Raw genomic sequence first — 12,132 nt, forward strand, 5'->3', positions numbered from 1 at the left:
TTCAATCTTTTTACATTTTTGTAGCACCAGGTCCAGCCATGAGGAGTAGGCTTTTACCAGAAACTGAAGCATGATTTTTCTTTGTCAAAATCATAAAAGGCGCGTTTTCACAGCAAAAGAAATATCCGCAATTCTGCCCCAAAAGGAATTAGTGTAGCTCATCGACGTGTTAGCTTTTGGAGTCAGAAATATAGCAGGCTAATTAACTGATAAGAAAGTGAAAGGGACAACACGAACTTGGAATTACTACTTTGCAGCAGGGCGCAGAGAAAGAGGTGCTGAGGGTGAGCAGGCTTCATCATTATGGAAGAAAATGCTCGCCGAGACCCAGAGCGCCCAGAGGACTCCGGCGAGGAGTCCAACCGGGCAATCCGACCTCTCCTCCCACCTGGCAACCAGCAGTCCCACCGGATCACCAACTTTTACATCGACAACATTTTAAGACCGGACTTTGGCCGAAAGAGGAAGGACGGGACTCTGGTGCAGGATGGAGACTGTCTGGGAGTGATCATACGAAGAGAGGAGCAGACAGGGAGAAAGTCTTCCAAAACTGGCAACCCGCAGCAGGGTGGAGCAGGAGGCGAGGAGGAGGAGGACGACACGGGAGCATCCGACGACCAGCATCCGGACACTGAGACCAGGAGGCCTGACCTGATAGCCGGTGATGTGGCCGTGAAGGGTCGTGGGGGCGGTGGGGACCGCTGCAGCAGCCCCGAGGCCGGCTCGGCCCCTGCGTCCAAGCCGATGCTGTGGCCAGCCTGGGTTTATTGTACCCGCTACTCAGACCGTCCGTCAGCAGGTTGGTGGGGGAATATTGTTCGGCCGCTTTTTGTTAGTTGAAAAAAAATAAACAAATAATGAATTCATTATTGAAGGTAAATTAAGGAAGCCTATACTTAATTTACTGAGTCCCTTAAAAAGAGGTGAATTACAGAAAGCAGAGTTCTTCTTCCAGAGAGAGAAGAGCTCCGATTAAAAGCTGTGGAGGTTAATTCTTTAGAAAAAAGAGTGACATTTTATTCTGTGAGCCCTGCAACCCCCAATCCTACTTAATGGACATATCACTTGTAACAATTGACAACGCAGTTATTGCACCATCATTACTATATTATCTTAATTATTTCACAATTTAAAAAAATGATTTAACACTCATAGAAAAGACACAGACATATTTCACATAAAACAATCTACTTTAACGCAAATTACAAAGTAATTCGAGTTATTTTGGGTGGAATTGTATTTTTGGCTTTAAATGACGATAAAGTGCACGAGACGATAGCTGTTGTTGAAGATTGTTGTGCAAATGAAATTAAAATGAAATACGAGTCGAACATAAAGTGAAAAATATGGAGAAGTGAAGTAAAACCAAGTTTAACGCCATTGTTCCTCAGTCTTCTTTGTTGATGTACCATTAGCATATTTTTTTGACAATGGGGGGTCTAAAAAGTGAGGGCCGTGTGTCCCAAAAAAACAGCAGCATTCGATGCGAAATATTAAACAGAACTTCAATGTCTTTTCATCCGCCAACGAAATAAAAAACGCTTTTTGACAACATGTCTACGTTATGAACCAAATGTGAAATGTTTGGGCTTTGAGAGAGTTGGTATTTCAGACGTTCAGCGTGTTGTTGTGTCGTCGCTCCGCTCTGCTCTTTTAAATGAACAGGTTCCGTTTGATAAGATACAGTGAAACCTTTGCTCTATCCAGTTGTTTGAGGTGAAACTTGGACTTTTCCTTTGTCGTGCTTTCGAAAAGGCCTTCAACTGTTAAATAATGTTTCTCAAACAAACTAGCAGCCCAGCGGAGGGAAAGATGTCGCGATGAGAAGGAGCGTCTGAAACAACTCAAAACGAAGCGGAAACAGTCCTAAATGTTGTGTTTATTGTTGTATGAAAAACAAAAACAAAAGTTTCCATCGAGGTCTAGGCCGAGCTTATGGAAATGAGCACAAAGGGCCTTGAGAGAGGTCAGGGAGGCTGCTGCTAACCCAAGCACAGCTTTGAAACCCTTTTATATTCTATTATAAGATTATATTGGATAAGATTGTATAAAAGTGTAATGATTGTTGTCAAACCAAACGAAGCCCTTTACTGTAGTGGGATAAAACATAACTTTGAACTGTTGGATGACACAATGCTATATTTTTACACTTCCGTACCAAAGCTCTAATATATTTGATTCCGTTCGTTCTCATTCATTTGCTCTTTGACTTCGTCACCATAGAACCGTCTGGATATTATAATAGAAACAACGCTCTTTTTAGGAAACTACTTTTTCTTAAATGGAGTTCCTATGGTAACAGGGAGGGAAAGAGGCGCCTAACTCCCCATCCTCCATCAGATCCTAACCCCACCCCCATCTGCACCCCCCTCCTCCCGGTCTCACTGAAGTCTGCAGCAGAGCCGGAGGACGTGCTGCAGCCTGATGGCTTCTTACTCTAAACTCTATTTCAGTGCTGTTGAGGGTGGAATGAAAAGTTGTGACTGAGGTATATCTCAGAGTATTTCGCTTTAGATTGACGTAACCTCCTCTTTCAAATATTTGACTTACCGGTACAACAAAATGATAAAGTATCATATATATATATCAAGAAGTAGATCACTTTAGTTTGATCAAGAAAAGTCAGATCGAACCCTCATAGCCCGTGAGATCGGTTCATCATTTTACTGAGAGGTAAATCCTTACAACTATGATTTCAATTCTTATACATTCCATAACTTTTTTATTGAGTTAAATCATACTAAAATTATTCCTTGACCTCGAAGACTTATGAAAGCAGCAGAGGGACCCCTGGAAATATATATGTATGAATATTATTGAACTTATTCCTTTCCTATCATGGCACCATGTTATCATAAACCTGACAGTCACACTAATGACTCATTTACATGTTACCTTATAACTACCGTAATAACTAAGGTAATGATAACTTCAGTTATTATTATGTGAAGTCTGCCTATATGAAGCAAAATGTGATCAAATCCTGTTTTCAGAATCCTAACGTGTTTTGTCTTCACCCCCGCCCTCACCCAAGGGCCCAGATCCCGCAAGCCAAAGAAGGCTCCGACCCCGAGTAAAGAGGACAAGCGGCCCCGGACGGCCTTCACCGCGGAGCAGCTCCACCGCTTAAAAACTGAGTTCCAAAACAACCGGTACCTGACCGAGCAGCGGAGGCAGAGCCTCGCCCTGGACCTTGGCCTTAACGAGTCTCAGATCAAAATCTGGTTTCAGAACAAACGGGCCAAAATCAAGAAAGCCACCGGAAATAAAAACTCTCTGGCGCTGCATCTCATGGCGCAGGGACTGTACAACCACGCCGGGTCCAAGGATGGCAAGTCGGACAGCGAGTAGAGGGGGCCCGGGGACCGGAGGGGGTTCTGAACCATGCAATAAAATCACTCCAGTACCAGCATATTTAAAACTCAACCAGAGACGATATTGGGACATTTGCTTTGACCGTGTGTGTGCGCGCGTGTGTGCGTACATGCTATACGTGTCGTCGGGGCTGTAGTGACAATATCCAATCCGAGCCAAAAATTCTACTGCGTTCACGTCACAGCCAGAAGTCGGCATTTTCTATAGAACATAACAACCTACAAACCGCAACTTCCGAAAACCTAAAAACCAGCTATGGGTGCGCGCGCTCACCTTTACTGTTAGAGGTGTTTAAACGGGTTCAATCCGCTCAGACGGCCTAGTGTGTCACATCAGGGACACTCTTCAACATTTCAAAAAAGACTGAGCACCATCTGCTTGCTGCTGTAAACATGCATTATGTGCTAAGCTGTTAGCAGCCGCTGGCAGATGAGGCGCTATAGTTTCCGACAGGCTGCCATTTATATTAGGGACAAAACACTGATGGGACTCAAATGATGCGCTAATAAAATAAGGACTACTTGACATTTTTCAACGTTATAATTAATGTTACCATACGGTGACGTCACACTACTGGAGTTGTATTTTCCAGAATAGCGTTATTGACGCATATAGAACGCATGCACTATCGGGACTAGCGCGAGAGTCGAGGTCCATAGACGTGGACACGCGGGACACATCACGGTCAAATGGGGACCAGAAACAGTGTTTTCGCCTGATGGTTCAGGACTTTAGAAGGTGTAGCCTACAGACCTATTCAAAGACACCGGACAGTTGTTCTCAGTGGACACACTGAACGTTTCAACTGCAGAGAAAAGGTAAACATAAATGGACCGAGTGTCTCTGATGTTGTAAGAGGCGGGGAAAGCGAGTTAACGACATCCAATAGGAGCCGAGAAGACGACGAGCTCGAGGCATGGGGAAACTGGACTGGACATCCGTCACGCGCACTGCAGCCCCGCGTCCCGTTAGGCTCGACTGTTGTGTGTGAGGAACTTTATTGAAAATGAAAACGATATGCTGAAATCCAAAGATATTTTTTTTTCTGCTGCATTCTGGGAACTGTGAATTAAGAAAATAGCCGCTTTCGTGTTGTCTGTGTTTTGTACTTTCTGACTTTATTGGCTCCTTTCTGCTCTCTTTCCCCTCTTCGTTCTTATTGTGTTCTGTCGGCGTAGACTGTAGTGAATGTCTGTTTAATACTAAATAAGTCCTCACTGAAGAGCTGGCAATTTACCCCACACGCAACTGAACACAACAGCCCATTCCAGGCTCCATTTGAATTTATCATGTGTTTTTATTTAAAGATCACATTCGTTTTGATTTAGATTTTCTATTAACGCTTATTTGAAAAGATAAATTACCGGGACACTCGGATTTGATACGAACACCTCCAAACAATCATCATTCTGTCCTAAAGCCAGACTTCCGTCAAACATGACTCTCTCCCCGCTCATCTCCGACCGTCGGCCGCCTCTGGCCCCGCACCCTCCGGCCCAACCATGGACCTAGTGCAGGCTGTCATGTACTTCTACGAATGTTCAAGAAAACAAGCAAAGTGTATGAGTTGTTAACAAAGACCAATATATTTTTTATTTATACATGGAACATCTGCAGCCATGTGGAAACGGGGCTCTGGAGTGTTTACATAACTTATTTTTCCTGCAATAACTTGTGTGTTAGAATGCTACACGCGTCAGGCCTTCTGCGGGTCTAACTGATGTGGATCCAAACCAAACCGTGGTCTTACGATGCTGTGAATGTTTCTGTTGATTTTCTCTACTGTGTTCTAGGAGGTCCGTTTCTCTTGCATTCAATCCCAAACCTGGACGAGCATCTGCCTTAAACGTTAGTAAATACAAGCAGCGGATATTTACTGTGTTGTAAAGAAAGAGCAGCTGTGTTTTCTACAATTACATTTTGACATCAGGATTTTTAACGAACACAGTTAGTGTTTTTCCCTCTCAGCTGAGGGTCTCTTTTATATGATGTAAATAATTTATATCATAACAGTGTGATGGTAAATAAAAGACAACAATGCAAATGTGTATTTCCAGAAGGTATTAAAATTAGATACCCTGAAACACACACAAAAAAGTCACACTGGCCAAACATTTGGTATTTTGCTGTGAAGTTGATTTGATGAGTCAGCGGGTGGTTGTATTGAAATATCTTCCTCATGATTAGCATGACAAAGAGAGACTGAGGAGGCAGACACATGGAGGACACTTCTAGTCTGCACACACAGCTATCACTACCGACTTGTCCTAAAAACCACAGCCTTCTACTTTACCTTCACTTTTAAAAATACATAACAAAAGGCTGTTTGACAGAGAACTGATATCAATATCTACTGTATCATGTGTGTCTGCAGGCTGGAGAGAATGGGTCAAATGATACCCGGGTTCATGACGATGCAATAATATCACAAAGTGAAGCCCATATTAAATATAACAAAATCGATCCAGTCTAATGTAATGTCAGTTAATATGTTGTCGTCCCACATGTTAAATACCCTTTCTTTTTTTTTTGAATAAATCCGAATGAAGCTCTGATATCATGTTTTTAGACGAGTTGGAGGACTTCTCTGATAAAAGAACACTTCTTGGTTCACAAGCATTTTGAACTGGATCGCATTGTGTCAGAGGTGTCTATGCTCCTAATCATGATATTTTGGATTTTTGGAGATACGAAGTTCTTAAAAAACGGATTATGTAAATACTCAGATTCAGTCTTTTCCAATCATAATTGCTGGTCTTGACAGTTCTGAGACTCCAAACTGGGACCAGAACATTTTGAGAAACTAATTTAGGCTGAAAATCATATACACCATAGTGTCTGATGGTGGACATGAAATCAATCACATTCATTAAAGAGATGACTCCTGCCTTTCTGGTCCGGTTGGGCCAACACCTCTCTGATGCAATGACATCATCAAACAAGTATGAAGATACATGCTTTATTCATGTAGCAGTGTGTTTAGCAACGATCAAACTCTCTCAACCAGAAGCAACAGTCTTTGCTCCAGGTCATCAGAACTTTGATCTCTGCAGCACAGCGTCTACGAATTGGATCATATTCATGTTTAATTCAGGATCGTTGCTCTGCTTGATCACACCAACACAATATGAAAGGCACTTAGGAAGAACTGAACTGGTCCCAGAGGAATGATCTGAGAATAAAAAGGTATCAAATAATGACTTGAATAGTGAAGATTGTGAGAACAGAGCTCTGGAAGCATAACATAACCTTACACATTGACTTTCTGATGAATAAGTTAGCATGTAATCTTTGATAATAAGTTTGCTTGTGTCTGTCTATGAGAGTCATTCAGAGGATTTGAGAAAATGTTTGTAGAGTCTTATTTTTGAATACGCAGCATCCACACAAACTGAGGGTTCCTGTCTTTTACACATGACAAAAACAACTGACAAAGTACTGAGAGTTCTGAGGCTTTGCAGATAAAATGGTAAAAAGGCAGGCGACGTTTGGAAACTTAGCCTCTTGCTCTTTACTTTGACTTTATTGTCCCGATCAGTTTGTCGAAGTCTCAGTAACAAAGTCTGCCACATCATAGATGGAGCTTGAAAGGACCGACTCCTGAAAGCTAAAGTGTCCATCAGAACACTGCCTCCTTCACAAAAATGATCCAGCAGTCGAATGAACTGAGTCCACCAAGTATCTCAGAGCATCACGGATGTGTACTTTCTGGATATGTTGTTCACCTGAACATCTGACCGAGTTGGAGAAATAGAGAAAGAAATATGGCAAGCAGGAGGAGATCCATCAAGAGAAAGCCAGAGGGTTTTCTGTGACTCGTCCACTGGCAGCAGCATTGACCTGATCTCTGTGAATGGCTGCTGGAGCCCTCATCTGCATTTCCTTTCTTAGCTGGCTTGTATGTGGAAGTAACGCCCAACGGCCGCTGACTTGATGAGCTGAGCTACTCTTGACTTAAGAGAGGAAAGAGGGAGAAAAGCTGCGAGCTGGGTTTCTGTGCACAGTGTGGGGCTGTCAGTCTAAAGGGTTGTGTGTGTGTGTGTGTTGGGGGGGGGGGGGGGATAATGTGCCAGAGAACCTGGATGAAGGTCAAAATGCTTTGGGTGTCCATGCAAAGAGCAGCAGGTGACAACACTACAGCCAAGAAATGGTGAGAAATGAACATCATGGCTCTGATGTTGCATCAATTATATTCTGTTCAAATTAAATCTATTTCTCAGATGTATTCTGATATTGGGTCTGAGCCAAAAGCTTTTTATAACTTTCCAAATGTCAAGCATTTCATGTACAACCTCTTAGAAACATGATGAACCATTTGGACTAAAGAGAGCGGTAACAGTAAAACCAAGCACCGGCGTCTTGTCTGCTTGTTGAGGCACAAATGCTGCTAAATCTGTCCTGTTGTTTTCTGGCTAAAAACAGTATCAAGGGGGCAAAACATTAAAAACAAAACACATCGTATTTACTCAAAGTTCATCCATCTCCTTGTCATAAACTTAACCCCTCCAACAGGCAGAGGCAAAGGGCAGACGAGCAGAGAAAAGAAAAGTACATATCACAAAGTATTGATGTCCCCTGTGTCTCCGTCAGACAAAAGACGGCCCGTCCAGTCCCCCTTCCCCCCACTGAGTAATTTAGCCATAGTTCTCTAAATGCTTCCTAGTCAAACTTGGAATATGGAATGAAGGGGACGAGGGCTTTGTGGCGGAAATATAATTACGGCAGCTAAAAGCTGGTGAAGGAGGAGAATGGGGGATGACATCAGACCAATTTCACACCCGGGCCTCGGATGGCCAGGCCAAGCCTGGGCCTCGCCGCGCAACACTGATCAAAGCCTGCTGCAGCCGCCCCAAAAGCCAAAAGAAGGGAGACTTAACTATGCTAATCTCCAGGACAAATATATTTTAATCTTGTTAGAATACAAGTTAATGCCGCAGCTCAGTGACCAAACTTTATAATATAAGAGCAAAAGGACAAGAACACAAAACCACACTTTGTCTCCAGGTTTCTCTATTTAACAAGTGAATGTTGAGTATCAGAAAAACAACAGTTGAGGGATTCTCAAGTCGTCATATCTCCGTCATAATACTCTCCAAACACTGTAAGTACATGTCCTAAAGTAACCGATAGACCGAGCTGTGCCATCATTGGCTGTAATGATACATCTCTCGGTCATGACATAGGCATAACAAATAGTGCTCTACTCAATAATCAATATTCAGAAGAGGATTAGGTCATTATTCAAGTATTTCTCAGAAACAGAGCTGCTTTTGGAGGCAGAAAACCCTCATCAGCTGACAGCCCAGTAAGGAATGACTGTCACGTCCGAGGGGGCAGATCTGAGACTCAAGCGCAGACAGACACTGGAGACGAGGTGGAGTTGAAAAATAAGGTTTCTTTACTTAAAAAGTCATAAACAAAAACTGAAAGCGACTCCAACGGAGCGGGCATAAATCCAAAACAGAAAACAAAAAGGCAAAGGTACCAACCAGGAGTAAACTCTGGAACACCGAACAAACACGAGGGAGGCACAGTCAAGGAACAAACAAGGACGATCTGACAACCAGAACAGGGAAAGCAGGGGAGTATATATGTGTGGGGTGATGAGGAGATTGAAGGCAGCTGGGTGGAATGGGCAGGTGAGTAGGATGAGTGTAATCAGGGGAAACACACACACACACACAGACACAGAGACACAAGAACACACACACAGAGACATGAGGAAGCTAACGGGATGTTACAATGACATCTGTATTGAACAGTTGCACACCTCATTATTTATGTCCCAGGTGAATATTCAGTGTCCATGCAGGACATTACTGTGTCCTTTATGAGGTGTGTGGAGGTGGTGGACGGGTTTGTCCACTTTCATGCAGGAGACAGAAGTTCATGTCCCAGATCAACGATTGCCTTCCACCATAACCTCCATCTCTTCCTAATAGTGAAAACTTGCTACCTTTCATGTGGATGTCCAATCAGTGCTGATGGTAAATGTAGTCCACTGAAGAAACAAATTCCGCAGTGCTGTTGTGCCTACATGTACCAGGATGCATTGTGCGTGAGCTGCGAGTCTGATAAATAAATAGGTACGAACGCAGGATGGGACCAGCCTGAACGCTCTCACGGCTGGCTCTCTCTGGTTTGTCGTCGGTAACAGTATCCAACACAAACTGCCCACATTGACATTCATTACAGCAAAAGGATTCTGCTTCTGTTGCCATCAGAGGAAGATTTGAGCAAAGGCTCCACCGGTCGGTGTGTGCTCTGGGCAGCTGTGCTTCTGGAGGGTCCCCACCGGCCATATCCTCCCTGCAGCAGCTAGCTATGTAGACCGTAGACATCTTCGTAAACAGCGTTATCGGCACTCACAGCGTGGGATGTTATTTTCGCTGTTGGAAATGTCACTAGTTTGCAACACCAGCAAAGAAAACAAGGATGCCTTTAAATGGCATTGCGCTCGACAGCTACCAAAGTTGAGGTTGCACTCTGTAGTTCTTCTTGGACTCCAACAACTTTAAGACCCCTGTGCCCAGCCACGCTGCAGAGACACAGAACATCAGAGGAGGCGAGGAACATGAACGTCAGACGGGTGTGAACACCCCAACACCTGAATCTCAAGCTCAATCGTCAATTAATGGGCTGTGGGAAAATGAGCATTTAACGGGTGCAAGGGTTGCTGGTAACCCTTGTTCTGTCTTGCAGCTACGCCATGATCTCGTATGTGTCCTACTGCGACTCCAATGACTGGGCAGACAGGAAACCAAACGGGCAGGGAGGTTGGTAGGATCAGCAGACAGAAAGGTGGAAACGTGAAGGTAGACCTGTTCATGCTGGATGTCTGTCGGGTCATCTAACTAAATAAGCAGGTGCAGCGCTATGTAAGATGCAGAACCTGCACACTCTCGGCTTACAATGGTAAATGGTTTAAAATCACTGGTAAGAGTGTGTTTGTAAATGTTTCCAGCATTATCATCTAGAAATGAATGCTTATTGTAGCATCAACACATTCAAGCTGGTGAGCCCTTGCTCTTGCTGGTAGTGTTTTATAGCAAACACTGTCTGTTTGAGGAATGACAGAAGAGATGTTTTTGTTGAGACTGCAGATGAATGACGAGCGTATTTCGGTTTAGTTTGTTAACGTAAATGAAGGGAGACAGAGGCTGAGCTTAGTGCACGGTTATCAACACAAGAAGAGGACTAGAGCGGGCTGACTGAGACAGTGGGCGGTGCATGGAGCGACTGCAGGAAGCAGGCCGAGCTCATGAGTGCTTCAGGAAAAGGTTGCATCTTTTTCTTGTTGGCATCCGTCTTGACAAACTAACTTCTGTTTAACTAAGTGGAGGAAGAACTGTGTTCTGATCAGTGACTGAGACGGGAGTTGAGAAAGGTCTTCTGGGTGCTGCTGGCTCATCTTTGTTGGAGGATGTCGACATCATTCTGGAGTGAGTTGGATGTAAACGGACTGTAAATGTATTTTCTGTAGTTATGGGGGGGAGTTGCTGAAGGTAGATCTACTGTGCATAGGGGATACAGCGTTTATGTAGAATTGTTGTAGGTTTAGTGAATATATATAGAATGATTGTTTGCTTTGTGTGTGTTGAATGTGAGCCTCTGTGTTGCATGTGTTGTTAGTACTTGACAATGTAGCATAAGAGTCTCCTGAATGATGATACTACTTATATTAATATTCTCACTTCTTTCATTGTTTGTGCACGCATCGTAAAGGGTCTATATTGTACAACCTTGTAAATGTAATCTTATATTCTGTTTTTAGGTTTACTTTGTAACATCTGCCTCTTGGGACTACAGATGAAGAATAACTCTGGTGCACTTACAGCAATGTTTTTATTAATGTGCACTGTCCCGTATCAAAGAAACCAATAAATACAATTGTTTGAAATTGTGTTTGTCTGGACAGACATTCTTAGTCAGTTTTGTAATCAGACATTGATGGTTGTGGGTCCCATCACTGAGTACTGTTATCGGTCCTGTGATCCACTTTGCTATATTCCAACTTGCTGATGATCCACAGACAGAACCGTGTGCCTCCATCAAGCTGTGGAACGCTAACGCTAAATCTTGCAGTAGCTAAAAAGCTGAAAAGTTCAGAGATTTTCAACTTGAAGCGGCGGCACCAAAAAAGTCTGAGTGCTTTGAGAGAAAGATGCTTGAGGCAGCGCTTCTTCTTCAGGCGGTCACATGCGCTCTTAAAAAAGAAGCCGTCAGTCAGAAAAAAAAATGCTATATGGACATCTGTTTAAGTGTTCAAATTAATGTGGATGTAATCCACCCAACATAAAACTAAAGTCTTTTTCACACCACTTCTCAGATGGTTTGGTGTCATAGTGATCTGTTCAGCATAACTCACAAGTTTCCTCCATTTTGCATTATCAAAGAGAACATTGTTAGTGTAATTAACTAAGAGGGTAACAGGGCAACAAATAAGCAGTCATTGTCTAAAACATCTGGTCACTGACGCAAACAGCAGGAAATAGTGCATAGTGAGCGTTTGTGGCAGCAGGACGGTGTGTGTGTTTATAATGCAGCTCTATGGCACAGAGGAGGAAGATACCACACACACACACACACACACACACACACACACGATAGCAAAACTATAGAATACCACCAGTCAGCGCTGTGTTTCTTATGACTGAGCGTTACAATTAAACATACAGTTACCCACAATTCCTCACCAATCTTTTGCCAAATTTAGGGGCAAGTGAAATATGTGAGAAGCCACGTTTCTCTATAACG

At 43.3% G+C, this 12,132-nt stretch overlaps 1 protein-coding gene across 1 annotated transcript; it reads left to right on the top strand.

The window, feature by feature from the left end:
* Positions 1-303: 303 nt before the first annotated feature.
* On the top strand, positions 304-3,351 carry LOC142933760 (homeobox protein engrailed-2b-like). Its single transcript, XM_076077980.1, has 2 exons — positions 304-799; positions 3,035-3,351. The coding sequence occupies exons 1-2, from the start codon at positions 304-306 to the stop codon at positions 3,349-3,351; spliced, it is 813 nt and encodes a 270-aa protein (XP_075934095.1).
* Positions 3,352-12,132: the final 8,781 nt, after the last annotated feature.

This window comes from Anarhichas minor, unplaced genomic scaffold (assembly GCF_050575085.1).
Source record: "Anarhichas minor isolate MPS153535 unplaced genomic scaffold, ASM5057508v1 ptg000006l, whole genome shotgun sequence".
NCBI lineage: Eukaryota > Metazoa > Chordata > Actinopteri > Perciformes > Anarhichadidae > Anarhichas > Anarhichas minor.